At 39.0% G+C, this 15747-nt stretch overlaps 2 protein-coding genes across 11 annotated transcripts in view; one reads left to right on the top strand and one right to left on the bottom strand.

Annotated features, from left to right (window-relative positions):
* KCNC1 (potassium voltage-gated channel subfamily C member 1) overlaps positions 1-7887 on the top strand; it is a 124645-nt gene extending 116758 nt beyond the window's left edge. For both annotated transcript variants that reach the window (XM_023929063.2, XM_023929066.2), the window contains one exon: positions 5782-7887. In XM_023929063.2, the coding sequence (XP_023784831.1) occupies positions 5782-5963 (182 nt within the window). In that variant the 3' untranslated portion in view covers positions 5964-7887. The remainder of the gene's footprint in view (positions 1-5781) is intronic.
* The window catches only part of SERGEF (secretion regulating guanine nucleotide exchange factor), a 142194-nt gene that overhangs the window by 2848 nt on the left and 123599 nt on the right, over positions 1-15747 (bottom strand). For 2 of the 9 annotated variants that reach the window (XM_086895359.1, XM_086895357.1), the window contains one exon: positions 10681-10724. The exons of the other annotated variants lie outside the window; for them this stretch is intronic. In XM_086895359.1, the coding sequence (XP_086751485.1) occupies positions 10717-10724 (8 nt within the window). In that variant the 3' untranslated portion in view covers positions 10681-10716. The remainder of the gene's footprint in view (positions 1-10680; positions 10725-15747) is intronic. 9 annotated transcript variants of the gene reach the window in all.

The following is a 15747-nucleotide window of genomic DNA, read 5'->3' on the forward strand; positions in this document are numbered from 1 at the left end:
TTTTCCCTCATTATTATTTATTTTTGTAAGATCTACTCTTTCATATCCCAAATAATAATTCATGTATTATTATTACCCCATAGTACTCTTTTTTGAAGCACAAGATGCAAATTTTGTTCTATAAATGGTTGGCATAATAAAAAATCCACCAAAACCTCCTTATTCTGAACTACAAGTACTATTTCTTCCCTATTTTCTATTCTTTATTTGGCTGCCAGAGACTGTGTCTGTGACTTTCTGTACTAAAAAAGAAAGCCATCCTGCCATATAATCATGTTTGTGATGCTATTGTTATTTTTGAAAAGCAGCAGGTATTAACAGCAGGAAGTAGCATTCTGGATTTCAAATAATGAGAAGAAAAGTGCCAAAATTGACAAACTCTAATCCCAGTCACGATTTTACTTTTCAAAATTAAGAAACAAATTCATTGCAAAGCTAGCAGGGCCATCTTCTCTGCAAATCCTGCAACATTTCACTGTCCTCTGCTCGCTTTACATTTATTAGTGTATTGAAGTTCCCCTCTTGTGCAATGAAGTATAAGCATTACTCAGGCCAGATGTAACTAAGCAATGTTATCTCATTTTCCTGGCAATCTTTAAGGCAGTGGAACACAACAAAGCACCACTAGAACATCAGAGTAGCCAAGGCACATCTCTCTCTCTTCTCTGATACAGAAGTTCTGTCACTCTTATCTCAGGAGGCACCAGATGTTCTCATGATTGTGCATGTACAATATTGACAGCCCAACCTACATCCCAAATGCACTCACATGAGCTGCCAAAACATGCCAAAATCTGAGTAGGCTATATAACCCATTTAAGTATCAATAGCATCCTACAGCCTAATAAGATTTTGCTTTTTGGTAAGGTTCCAGGTAAAGATGTTTATGTAAATATTAAAAAGCAGAAAAAGGACACCTTAAGCCCATAATGGAGACATATCTCAGACTAATCACTCAAGGAAACTGCACTTAAGAAAAGACATTTTTTGGCACAGTTAATATGTGAAGCCTGCAGAATGAGCCAAGCTTACAAATGTAATGAAAAGAGAGTGCAACATGCCCTAACATTAATAAGATCACTGTGGTAAACTTTTTGTTACTAGACACCAGCAATTACTACAACAATTTACTTGCTTCTATGAAGACTCACTACATCTGTTTAAAGGGTTTCTTAATTCTTTTTTCATCCTGTCCCATCAGGACAAGAGAGAGGAAGCCAGAAATTTCCTGGTCGCTATGTATTACAAATTGCCCAGTGGAACATGAATGGTATAATAAATAGTCAAAGAAACAATGCATGAGGCCATTAACCTCTCAAATTGATAAATATATCCAGTGAAACATCTTTTGAGAAAACATCATAGAAAAATTTACAAGCTAGGAACCCTCCCAGACAAGAACATCTTCCCTAAAATAAGGATTGTGGAGTCTTTTCCAGCCTTTACTTCTCCAAGCATGTTGAAAGGCCACCAAAATATATTTTTCTACATGAGTCTAGTGATCTCTAAGGTTACTGAAATGGGACAAGAGTGAAAACTGGCAAAAGAAAAATAGGAAGTAAGTAGGATTTATGAATGGTCTTACACAAAAATGGCTTTTACATCCATGGAGAGCTGGCAGAAATCTGAAGAGAAAAAAGGCAGCTGACACATATGGAATGACAGGCCACAAAAATGGTTCTCATCGCCATCAAGTCAGAATCAGGAGAGCTAAAAGGGAGAGAATTTTTGCTGTGAAAATGAAAGGTGTAACTGTACCACATCTGCCTGTAGAATATTCAGTGAAAGGTTTGTACATAGAAATAGCCAAATGCTTGACTTGTGTCAGAGAAAGCAGAATTTGCAGAAAACACACCAAGTCCATTTTTTGGGCAGTAACATATTAACAAAACCTGGAGGAGAGCTGAGCAAAATAAGTGTGGTGAAGGTGGCCAGGAGGGAACAAGCAGCTATGTGAATCACTGGCACAGAAGACAAAGTCAGTGAAGACTGAAAGTAATGAAGAATCTCCTTAAAAAATGGCATAAAAGGAATATTGGCAGAGTTAAAGGCAGACACTAAGAAGAACTGATGGCTAGCCTCTGGACAAAGGCCACCATTTAATGGTTCTTTCCTTTTCTTATGTTCTCTTCCCTTTTTGTTTGTTTTTTTTTCTTCTTTTCTTTCTGATCGCTGCTATTCCCAGTTTATTGCTGATAAAAACATAGAACCAGCAGACCTACATGCCTTCAGAAGAAAATTCCATTTCTATGTCTGTGCCACACCTTCCCAGGATGGAAGAGCATTAGAATGATGTGTATTAGCACAGCTACAAATTGCTTCTAACAAAATTTAGAACAAGCTTTGTAACATGTTCTCAAACCAAAAGACTTGTGTTTGATGAAGTGAGGGAAGGCTACTCCATGTTACTGGTTAAGTGAAACTGCATAAGATGTTGCATTTACTTGTCTCTTTTAAAACAGAAGTACTCAAAGTACAAATCAAACCCACAGAACTCACATGGCAACACAGCAGAATCCATGGGTTTTCAGTTTCAGGGAATTTCAGTTGCATTCACAGTCACACTAATCAAAGTTTAGAGTAATGCTATGCAGGATTTTTCCCAAAACATTAAGTATACAAGACATAGGGACAACAAAATTCTTAACCAATCTGTTTTGGTCAAACAACACAAGAAGTGGCTACTGCTCTCCTTCTGTCTGCAATAATTATCCAGGCTTTTCTCCAGGTAACTGAAATGATAACAGCAATCTAGAGGTTCATTAACCTGGAGAAACTATTTCTAGGTAAAATAAAGCTGCATCAGATTGGAGAGAATTCTGGAGAAAGAAGAGAATTTAGATCTGTTCCTTATTGCTGAGTGGAATCATCAGATGGAAGAATCAATGGTCTCAAATAAGGTGCTCTGGGTGAGATTCACTGGATTTAACTTCAGCCATCTAAAAAATTAAGCAACTTAGCTACAGATCATTATCCTCTAAAGCCAATGGAGACATCTGCATCTCTCCAGCAGAGCAAGAGATTCATCTTATCTAAACGCCAGTGTGAAAATGAAGTCTGTCTCACTTTGGTGATGATGAAGGGAGACCAAGTGATTGTCCTAGCCTTGGTAATATCAGTTCTATGCAGCCGAAGATAGGTTATATTAAATCACATCTTCACAGTTGGTCTGAAGGCAAAGCAAGAAAAACTGAAAACAAGGAAGCTGCAAATATCACTGCAGCCTAGCTTCAGGCTACAAACAGTCTGCTTCTAAATCAGCTTGTGCCCTGGAGGCTTATCATTGAAATCTTCAAAAGCTCCTCTTTTCTGTTTCTCCTCTCCCATTCCTTCCACCAGCAAACAAACAGAAGTTGGCCTTAAAGACAAGCCAAGTATCTTGAAGTCAAGTCATTCAAGAGACAGCTTCCCATTTTAGGGAAATGTTAAACTGTTTTAGTACAGCTCTATTATACTGGCTCCATGCTCTTAGCAATACTCCACAACACTTCAAATTATTATTTCTTTTTGACCTTAAATTAGTGCTACTCTACTCTTTTGTTATAGACCAAGTCACAGTAGGCAGGAGATCAACTCAGATCAAGTCACAACTCTTCAAACAGCATCAGGGCTGGGCCACAAACAAAATTTAGGTGTCTTCTAAGACACCTCTTCTTAGACTTCTAAACTACCTTCCCTTGATTATTTGAAAGCCTTCAAAACCTCATAAGGAACAATGTAACACTATACAGAAGGAGATTTAGACTATACTTCTCCCAGGGAGTTGCAAAACACAATATGTTTTCCTGTTTTTTTCAGGACATCTGGTGGTTCAGGGTTTCACATAAAATAAAATGCAATAAGCATCCCTCTACATTTCTGTATTTTTAATAGCAATAATTCTGCCATTAGTGCAAAAGATCTGCAATTGTAAATTGTAAGAAACAGGATTGATATCAATTGCTTTCAGCAGAAAAACAAAAAACTGTATTAGTAGTTAACAGGGACATCTAGGCATTGCGCAAAATGTCATTGAAGGCAAAGCTTGGTAAGTGGAACCTACGATAGCATCATCTCAATACACAGTTGTATGTCCAAAACTAGGAAAGAACTATGAGAATCGCATTCAGGTTTTATTGTGGAGCCACATTTCCAAGTAGCAAGATGTTGTGTGCTCCAGGCAGCCCATACAATTGCTGCTCGACCCTCTGAAATGTGTGTCTGGCTTTCAAGTGAGTAAGCTGGATAAAAATCAGACACATTGCAGTGCTAACACAATATACAGGTAAGAAACACCATACATTTTTGATATTAAGTACAAAGCCATGGTGCTAAAGGCATGCTGATTTCAAAGTTAGCCTCCAGTCAACAACCTGCCCTCACTCCACCTTTACATCATTAGTAGCTCTCTCTCCTCAGGCAGTGGACCTAAACCACTCAGCCCCCTCCTCAGGAGTGGTTTCACATAAGTGAACAGTTAGCTGGCTTCAGGTCAGGCGTCTGTGGTTCCTGGCACCTGGAAAGAGCAACTTTCAATGTCCTCAAACAATTCATCACAGCAAACGCATGAAGCCTGCACTGTGTGGACCTTTCTGACTTGGTGCTCTAAACTAATATCTCATGTGAACTATTATTTTTTCCCAGCAGAAGCACAGTTTTGTTATAGGACCTTCTCTTTGGCTAGTTTTGTATCTTGTGTAGTACAACAGGGACTTCAAACTGGGTCATGGCCTCTAGGCCAACTGTCAGAATATCCAATTACAATCCATAACCACCTACTGAAGAGAGTCAGAAAATCAAATTGAGAATACAGCATACCTAGTAGGACCTTAGGCAAGTGCAGTACTGCAAAATGCAGCAATAAGGCTACACATCTCCTTTGCAATTAAATTTCACGTGGGAAAGTCTAATTTCAAGTTTTGTGCTTCGATATCAATGTCTGTCCCACAAACAGCAAATGGAAGAGCAGTACAGAGCACATCTAATCTTTTCTGTTCTCATTTCCACTGCATGTAAATAGCCAAGAGTTACAAAATGGGAAAGGGAAGGAATCATGTTTATGATAATTTGCAAGGGCAATGTAGCACATCTGCCACAGCCTAAAAACTGCCTGTGGAGAAGGATCCTACATCCAGCAACGCAGAGAAGTGGGGAAAGACAAAGTAAGATGTCACTTAGCAAAAAAAGCCATAGCAGATCTACAAAAACACACTGTGCATTTTCCTGTGCACTGTTTTTAGCATCAGGCAAATAACTGAGCCCACCCCTAGAGGAAGTGCTATCTTGCCAAATTACAATAACAATAGAAATTTTGTTCTGTTCTCACAGGGCATTTCAAAGCAGGAGCTGAATGGCTCACTGCACAAATTAATATGTATCTATTTGAAATAATCACTCTGCATTACATCAAATAAACAGTTTTGGTTACCATTCATGCTAGTTTATGATAGAATTTATTTTTTCTTTCTCAGTTATGCATAGTCATTTCGAACCAAAAAAAATAAGAGGAAGAAATTCACAGAACAATATCCTAGGATTTAAAAACAACAGACTTGCAACTACAGATTTCTTGGGCTGCTGCACCTGTGTAGTTTTTGTGGTGGAACTGAAGCCCTGTAGGATGGAGATGGTTGCTTTGCTATGTGTCAGTTGCAAGGACAGAAATCTACTGCAAGGATTATCTGTTTGCATTTCTGTTTCCATGAGGAAACATTAAAGGTATTATCTATGTCTAAAGTTCACAAGTGCTGCATGAGGTTTTTGTTTTGGTTTTACTCAAACCTGTTAATTCCTTCCCAACAGGAAAGCATCTCCAACTCAACACAGAACAAAACCTGGGCTCACGACTTTGTGCAAGACTGAACGTAACTGGTCCACTGACAATACATGAGGATTATATCATACATGAAGCAGCTGCAGTACAGAGAGGATTAAGCATTAAAGATGCTTTTTTCTACACCTGTAGAAGACAAGAAAATCTTTGAATTTTGATCACTTAAGTACAGGACAAAAATACCTGACAGAAATTAATTAATGGAGAGATTTGTCCTGATGGTCTGACCATGGCACTAATGTCTGTTCCATCAGGATATCAGACATGGCAGAGAGTGACATTTATTCAGAACTTACATCCCTGCCTCTCACAGTGACAGGCATTCAATGTGTCACAGTGCTTTAACTTCGTATGACCAGAACTAGACAATCACAGTCTCATCACAGATCCAGAGACTGCAGTCTCATGACCCTCTGTACTGTGTGAAACAGAACATCCAGAAAAATACCTTATACCTAGTGCTTAGTAAGAGGTCATCCATGCAAGGCAGAATGTCAGAGCTCATCTAGAAGAGTGCGAGTCAAGTGTCCCCTGGGACCCCACGGTGCCATGGTCGTTTGTGCCCGTGAATCCTGGGTAGTAAAGCATTACCACTTCAAATTTGCACACACTTCAAACTGACGTAAGTGATGACACAAAGAAAAGGAGGGGACAGCTGTGAGTCATCTGACCTACAACATTACCTCCAAGACCTAGAACTGAAGGGCTTCTTCAGCACAGGCCTAGGAAAAGTCATAGATGAACGCAGAAGCAAGAATCTGAGAACCCCCTCAAACTGCACTCCAGTCATACATGTAGCTTTCACAGCACTAAGCAAATCAAAGAGCAGGAGAAAGGACAGTCAGCAGGATGAGCAAGTGCATGCAGGAGAAATGGTGCTTCCTCCTACTTTGCTGGCTGAAGTCAAAAACAAGAGACCCCACTGGGCTCTCAGGAAGTCTCTCATCAAGGAAGAACAGCTAGGTTGGAAAAGGATATTTTGGAAATGCTTTGGTGCTTAACATATTTCATATTTAAACCCTTTGTAGAACACTGGCCTATTTACAAGCATGAGCTTTAAGCCAATCACAGAGACCAGGCTATAGAAGACTGTCAGTCCTTGGCATCTTATAAAAAATACTTATGTTAAAACAAAAGCTGAAGAGATAATCCATATGGCCACATTTACCTACAATTTCTTCTCTTCTGACTGCTATTCTCTTCCTCTGAAGGGCTGTTTGCACTGAACAAAAGTGAGCATTCTGGGATTTATCTCTGAAGGTGTCCATTTCTGCAGAATACAATTCTCCAGCTCAGAACCAAGAATTGAAATGTGCAAACCTTCCACATGGACATTTTATGTAAAATAGCTTTGTGTTTAAATGGGCTTTAATTTGAATTTCTCCCCTTTTGTTTTCCCCTAACAATTTGCAAGGCTGCATTTTGGTCAAGTTTCAAGACACACAATATGAATGTGCATTACTGTTGAATGAAGTCTAAAAAAACTGCTTGTTGATATTAAACAAGTGAGGGCTTTTCCCCCCCATGCTTAACAAGTAATCTGAGATCAATTCCAGCAGTCATAAGCTAAAGTGTTAGAAATGCAAAGAGAAAAACCAAGGAAACAAGTGGTGACTGAGTTGCTCAGTTTCCATCTTACTGATTGAACTGGTAGATTTTCTCACAGCTACGCAAACAGTGCCACAGAACAAAAGTAGTTGCAGCCCAGCAGTGATGATATCAGGATGCCTTATTTTGCAAAGTTTCAAGTTGTGATCTTGGTGTATTGCAATGGCTCAGATGATGGCACCGCTGCAAGTGTCACAGTGCAGCTGTAACAGTGACAGCACTGTAGTACTGTTCGCTGTGAGAGCTTTAAAATACATAGCTTGATAAAAGCTATAGCATAGCTGTAATCAGAGAGAGCTCAGGGTGAACTAACCCTCCTTTCTGGGCAGGATTTGTGGATTACAAGTTTCCTCTGTGCTGCAACTGTTGTACTTGAGTTAACCCACTTGTATCCAGTTTAAGTGTGCTATAGCACACTGTACTGTAGTGCAAGCGCACATCTAATAAAACTCCTGTGGGTCGTGTGCCTTGTCTTGTCTGTCTGTCTCAGTCTGTGCCTATTGTTACAGGGACTCTTATACTTGTCACTGTGTGGGGGTCTGAATGGGGTCACTCTAGATCTACTCACATACAACTCCTAGAAAAGGAGTAAAAAGTGGTAATGTCCTCACGTTCACACTGATGCCATTTGCAGCCACCATTGCCCTCTGCCTCATACAATATAGTTCTGTGAACTCACAGGACCCCTTTCAAAGAAGAAAACAGACAGCTGACAGAGCTGCGACAAAAGATGAAACCAAGCAATAAAAAAGAGAAAAAAAAATATTCAGAGTTCAAACACAAACCATAGAGAAGTTTATATCAAGTGTGTGCACCAAAGGCAAGTCACATTTTCTCAGAAGGACTGACAAAACACAATACTCTTACCCAAGGTTGGCTGTGCAGGCTGGGCTGGTGTTAACTTTCAACAAGTTAACAAGTGAAATTAAATAACTGTTTATTAAATATTATTTAATTATTTTAAAGTTTATTAAATAACTGTTGAATACTGAAGAAAAACAATAACAAAAAAATAAGACAAGAAAACCCCAAACAAACTGCAAAGTATTAACACCACAAACTGCACCCTCAGTCCCATCCACATGGCTAAGACTGATTTCTGCAAAGCAGGACCTAAGTGGTCCGGCTCTTCCTATTTCTTAAGCACTAGGAAATGATCAGGAACTTCAGTCACATCACTCTGTCAATAAACTTATGCAAACTAAAGAGCCAAATAATGTGTACCAGATGGGATACACAAATTTTTTCCACAGGTAAGCAATACATAGGGAGACCAGGACCAAAGGAATAACAGCTCTATTCCTTTAACTGTACTTTTAAAGCAGGAGTTCACTAAGTGTCATATTTCATTCAGAGTTCTGGAAAAAGTAAGCAGATGGTCAATACTGGCTACAAAAGAAAGAGTGAGAGAACAGGCTTTTCCAGCTATAATTAAAAACAAGTATTATACCATTAAGACTTAGAAATGGTCAGGAAGAGAATCAAAGCAGACAGCCTCAAAAAGAAAGTGCCTATAAGGCAGGATTGGATCTGCTTCTCCCATCATCATTTCAAAATCATATATGACTGTTGAGTGAGGTCTGGGGGAATTGCTTGTTGATATTAAAAAAAGCAAGGGTTCTGCCATCAATATGTGTTAAAACCAAAGGTGAGTTTGCTTAGATGGAAACAGTTTTTGACATTACTTCTGGTGCAGAATGGAGATTCTGGGCAAATCGTAAAGCACAGCTTGCAAACTTTTACCTTTTTTTATCTCTATGGACAAATTCTACTCTATTCTCCAATATTTTTATTCACTGAACTATTTCACTACAAACCCATAATTCCTGTTGGAAAAAACAAAGCTGTTAGATTTCAAAACCAAGCTGGCAAAATAAGAGCACTTCAAGCAATACACAGGACTAAACAAACCCTGGTCCTGAGCTGCACAGATTATAGGCGTGCAAACAAACCTTTTACATGTTCAGGCCAGGTAGTCAGAAAATAATCTTGCTGTAGCACAGCTTCTTCACATTTCTACCTTCCCCCTCCTCTGTGGGTCAGATATCCAAGCATTCACTCTTCAAAACCTTCTTACCTAATTTTCCCCTAGAAGCGCACAAGGCAAGGAGAGAAATTTGAGATGCCACTGGGTACCAAGTGAGCTGTTCTCATTAGGGAAGGAAAACAACATCCCTGACACATAACGTTCAAGGTACATTTTGGGGGCACCTCAGCACTGTGCCTCCATCAGTAGAAGATGCACCTAACTTCTGAATTGGGGGTAGCTCCTTAAGCAGAATGAATACATCAAGTCAGTTCCTGGAAGAAAGGCAAGCACAAAACAGTGTCCTGAGATGAAAAATTCCTGTAATCAGTGCTGTGAGATGCTTTCTGAAAATTTCTGCTCTGCTACATTTTTTGGGTGCTGGGAAATTTACTGAAAACAGCATTCATGCATCAGGTGCAGGGATGCTGGAAAGTAAAATCTGTCTTTGGCAAAGCAACAGGGAGAACAGCTGATGGGCAGAGGGATTCAGAGGCGCCACGCCAGCTCCAGAAGGTCGGAGACCAGAATGGACAATGCAAGCTGGGTCCCTGAGATGCCGTTCACCACTTTCCCATCTGATCCTCTGCATAACCTCAGGGAGAAGAAGAAACTAGCTGGACAGAAGACAGAAATATCTGACACCATTTTGCAAGAACTATATCTGTCAGAGACCTGGAATAACAAAGTATTCTCCAGAATAAAAAAAAAGCAAACAAAACAAACACTTCTATCTATGTGATATAATATTTGACCAAATTAAGAATTCAGGAGCTTTGCTCTCCTCACTTTGGAGGAAATAGAAACACTGGAAATATGAGGTCTCCATACATTGGCCTAACTGCTCTTTCCTGCGTCCATGCAGAAAGCCAGTTTCTTCCATTTTATATTTGGCATTAGACTAATCACACAGCAGGAGCAGCTATAGAAGGCAACCTAGAAAGAAAGACAGAAAAGAATTACGTAGAATTTAAGGCCACATTTGGCCCTATAACAAATATTTTTCATTACTTACAAAGAAAAAGCAATAGTATGAAAACCTTTTAAGTGATGGATAATAATACTGAGCAAATAGTGTAAAAGACCAAAACCCAATCAAGCCCAAACTTCTGGTAAAACAGCAAGCTTCAATATGCAGCAAAAAAAGAGCAAGAGATGACATGCTTGTGTGTCCACAGGACTGTGTATGTAACATCCAAACAAATGAACAATATATAATATAGTACTCACTAACCTGAAGCAGGAATATGAGAGAAGCTGAATTTATTCTTTACACTGCTGGAAAACAGAACAACCAAATATGAAGACGACAAAGCCACACAATGTTGAGATGTTTTCTTAAATCACTTTGAAATGGTTTTTTCTCTGGTTTTGTAATAACTTAAGGCCTGCTGAACACCAATGAAGAAAATATTCCTTGTATAGTACACCTAAAAGATCTTTACTTTCCAGGCTCATTTACTAACAGAACTGTAGCTCTGTTCATGGCTGAACCAAAATGCAGTTCTCATGATTCTGGAAAATGAACTCGGTCTCAGTGAGACCCAATACATGCATGCTTCTTAAATCTATTCAGGAACAAATGAAGCAAGAGTAAGAATTTTAAGCATCCAATCAACCTAGCAGAAGTGATTCATGTTCCAAATTAATCTAAAGTTTTCAAAATGCCTGGATTCCCTAAAGCAGAGCCTTTGCATTTTTTTTAATCTTTTTTTTTGTCTTGGGGTGAGAGGGAGGAGGCACTATCAGCATTTTAATGCTCTCTGTAACAATTATTGACACAGAAAGGTTAAAAATAAAGACCATAATCTTTACTTAAAAATACTACAAAGGATAAAGAAACCATCCAGGTCAAAGTATTTCAGGATGACCACAGAGCAACCCATGTGTCTTTTTTTTTTTTGGTCCAAAAAAACATTGATTAAAAAGGATTACAACACGAGTAACAGTACTACACTTAATATTTGTGTTTGAAAAATATTTTTATGTACACATACAGACGTATTCTACATATAACTAGGGATGTTTTCTTAACAGATTTCATGCTTTCAGACACTGCATTTGTAGTGACAACACGTTTTTTAGCACAATAGGATTTCTGTCTCTGCAGATGTCCCTCTGTAGATGTTCACTGGTGTTTTGGAGTACTTGAGTTTCTGTAAGTGGGATTCAATTTGCCTAAGCCCAAAACATCCATGGTGTATGCACCTGTGCATGCACATAGCCATCCTTCACACAGGAATCTAAATCACACTCAACCGACAAACAGGAAGTTTCAGAGTGGGGTTCACCTCACCTAAAGCAAATATCTGAGGTCAAAAGAATCCTTCTACCACCACCCTTTTACTCATCTCTTCCTCTCCACTGCCTACAGATACCTGATTAGCTCAGGCATAGTTTAAAGTTAAAGCAGACTGACCATGCCTCAGATGCCCAGCCCAATCTGCTTTACAAACTTGCTGTCAGAAGACATTGAGCTGTCTGAAAAATAAGATGGTTCCCAGGCAAAATCAGAAACCCACTGAGATTTCAACTGTCCCCCACATCTTCAAACAATTTTGAACATAATTATATAAACTGATTGTTGAAAATGTCATCTGTACACAGAAAACAGAATGTTGTGCACCCAGCAAAACCTTCTATTGCAAGATGATGAGCTCAGCAGTAGGAGACGCCTCATCAAGCACCAAGCTGTGTCTCCCTAGTTTTACTGCATCTTTGGTATCTAGTTCATTCAAATATTCACCAAAGGGACTTCCTAAGCTTTTTCAGTTACCTGATGGGTTGTTACCAATTTCTGCATGAGAATACCTATTATTACGGAGGAAACACATTACATTGGAGTAATTTCTTAAGAAATGGGAATTATTCTTATGTTTAAGTAGTAGCTGTTGCTTCAAACACTTTAAATCACTCTGTTGAAATATAGTTTGAATAATTCCGATTGCTCTGATTTTCAACACCTTTCCTAGTCAGTGTGTCTTGCTGAAAGGTTGCTCATAGAGCTGTTTACCTTCCAGCATGAAAGGCTATCTTTTTCAGAAATTTCTTCAGAAATCCTTCTAATTAATTAGTCTACAGTTCCCACAGCAGTTTATAGAGGTTTGTTTGTTTGTTTTTTTAATTAGGTGTTGTGGGGTTTTTTTGGCTTGGATGGGGTTTTTTATTTATTTTAGAAAGCTCCCAAAGCTCTCTCAGGCAGAAATATTTCTTGTGCTCTGTGCAAGAGATGCTTTTTGGATGCTTTCGCTACTAAGAATTTTTTTTGGCTCTCCAGGGGACAATTAAACAATGACAATATTGTATTCAGCCCAAAGCATAATTCTATTTTTGAAGATTTCATTTGACTAACATGATACTGACCACAACTTTCTATCCGCAAGACAATGTAATTCAAGTTCAGCCTCATGTCAGTGTGCACTGGCTTGACCCAAGTCCCAGGAGGTGCAAAAACTACTTAGCTGTCAATGTGATTAGGTAACCAGCTCTCCTTCAGGCTGACTAGATGGATGGATTCAAAGCTGCTTCTCCAACTGGTAATCAGCAAATGTCTTAACAGGATTTAAGAAGGAAAGGCAAGCCTTGATGGGAAAGGCAAAGGGGACCAATTGCTTATCCTTGAAATGAAAAAAGAAGCCATGAGGAAAAAAGTTTGAGTGCAATTGAAAGCAAAACTCTGAGTCATGACTAATTCCTTCATTTCCAGCTATCTGCTCCCATTACTGACGCTTTGCTCCTTTTAGCCATGTGACTCTCAACTTTCTCATTACAGAGACAGAATTACCCTGCACAGAGCAGAGCTATAATCCTCCTTCCTGAGCTCTGAAGGGATCTGGCCAGGCCTTCCCTCTGACAAATGGCAGAAACCATCACAAGAAGCAGCAGACAGCAGGGGACTAAACCTCTGAGTGCTGCATTACAGGCTTAAGGCTACTCACTGACTGTACTCTTTCTACCTTTTCCCACCTCATTTTAACTACTTTAGCTATTTCAGGTTGTGATCTCTTTAGGTCGAGGGTCTACTGCATGGTCTGACCTGACCTCGAGCCCATAGATGTTGTGTAATGAAAAGAAATACTTTAAAAAACTATAAAAATCTCTGTTGTAGTTAACCATCCTTGGTTTTGGATTCACAGTGCTCTGTAAATCTGGAACTTGAGAAAAATAGTGAATAAAAACCCTGAAGCGAAGGTGTTATTTGGTTCACCTGTGTATTTAGAATACACTTGAAAAAATGAACAGTTAAATTTAACATGAGATATCATGCACTTAATTATCCTTTCTCACATGGTGACATATATAAATAAACCCATATTACTTTATTCAGACAAGAAAAGAACTTAAGGAAGGAATCATTAAGGCAAAGGTGACTTACATAGGCCTGCTTTTAAAGAATGATTTCCTGGGAAAATGCTCCTCAGTGCTTTTTTCCCCCCCATCTACAGTGCAGGGACCTTTTACTATCCCAGGGAACATTTTAAAAGTTCATGATTTACAGCAGTAATTCATACAACATCCTAAATTAACAGTCATTCAGGACAGAGGAAAGAAAATAATACAGAGTGAAAGCAAAACTCAGTTAAGTACAGAGAAGCCATGCTAAAAGCCATTTGAGGGCTCCTGAATGCATATGGCATCTGTTGAGCCAAAATGTTATTGCCAGGAGTCAGCGCTGATTTCCACATTTGTGCTGTGCAGACCCTGTGGATGAAGTTAAGCACTGAATTCCAGAGTCAGGAGAACAGCAGCATCCTGTGAGTGTGACATTTCTGCCTCTGTGGAGGGTTACAACTCACAGGGCTGTAAAAGGCAACTTACTCCTTTCTTTATGGAGCAAATATCATCTATGAACTGAGATTATTTTTAATTCATTTTGGCACTTATTTCTTACCTTCCATTTTCTGTGTCCAGCACACCTCTCCCCCTAAAAGGATGTATTTTGTCCCCTGTCCCTGCCGTCCTCATCCACACAACATTTCTGCAGACCTCTCCGTGAAGACAGCACTAGCTGCAAGGGTATCAGTGCAACAGAGAATCTGCTCGGTACCTGCTCACCAGCAGTGTCTCTTTCAATCTTTCTCTGCCAATAAAGGATTTTAGGAGGTTTCAGGAGGTTTACTTTCTGTGCAGGAGGCTAAAAGCGGCACCATGTAACTATAGCGACAACTACCGTGAAAGCTCTCGATTTTTATTGACATGCCTTGCAACACCCTGTTGAAAAATTTATACAATTAGAGAAAAAAAGAAAATTAAACATCCTAAAGGCCAAAGGAAAATATTGTGGTGATCTGCATCTCCATGCATTGCTTAAATACTTACTCATGGTAATTTGCTTCTTTTACTGTATAGTGGTAACATTGAAATAGTATTTAAAAGCTCACAGTTTCAACAAAGATTTAAGCCTCCACAATGCCAAAACAGAAGATACACTTGCAATCAGCTCAGAAATCACTGTAGCACATTGCTGTATTTGACAAAGATTCATCACTGGGAAACTGACACTACATAAATGAAGAGAAGAATAAGCTGCACATTTTTTCATAGAGAGTGACAAACATTTGCATAGGGATATACTGAATTATTCATCTCTTACAGACAAGACAAAAGACACATCTTTCTAAAAGGTATTTCTCTATCCAAAGGATATGCATTTTAAAGGATCTTCCCATGCTCACAGCAGCTGAGAACTGTGTGAAAATGATACTGAGATGCTTTGTCCCAGTCTTAAGAGTTCTGTGACTTGATAGACAAGTTTGACATTCCACATCCAACAGAATGGTTTCAAGCTCACAGCAAAATATGAATATGCTGCAGTCTGAAATTGCCTCAAATATCCTGGAAAGTTACCAAATCACTTATGTTGAGCTTGAAAAGGCCACCTCTAAATACACTTCTTCCAAGGCCATGATCCACAGTGCTGGAAAACTGATCCTTGCTAATGGCCACCATTCATAGCCTTAACCTTTACTACATTGCTTCAGCTCTCTCCAACAGCTTAAACAATATGAACCAAAAACACTTCCAAAGATTTTAACAATTACCACCAGACCAAGAACTAGACTTGCAAAAACCTTGACTTTATTGACAAAGTGGATTTGCATGGTTTCAGGAATTGCCAGTTTTGCAGTCAAGGAATAGGACTAAAACACTTTACCTCAGCTGCCAGTTCTCATTTCCTGCTCTGCTGTCATGATTTATTTCCCTAAAAAAGCACAATAATTGCAACTACTTTTTTTTTTTATTTTAATCATCATGCAAAACAGAAATATTTAATAGTAAGGTTTAGGGAAAATACTGAGCT

This window comes from Cyanistes caeruleus, chromosome 6 (assembly GCF_971803275.1).
Source record: "Cyanistes caeruleus chromosome 6, bCyaCae1.hap1.1, whole genome shotgun sequence".
Classification (NCBI taxonomy): Eukaryota; Metazoa; Chordata; class Aves; order Passeriformes; family Paridae; genus Cyanistes; species Cyanistes caeruleus.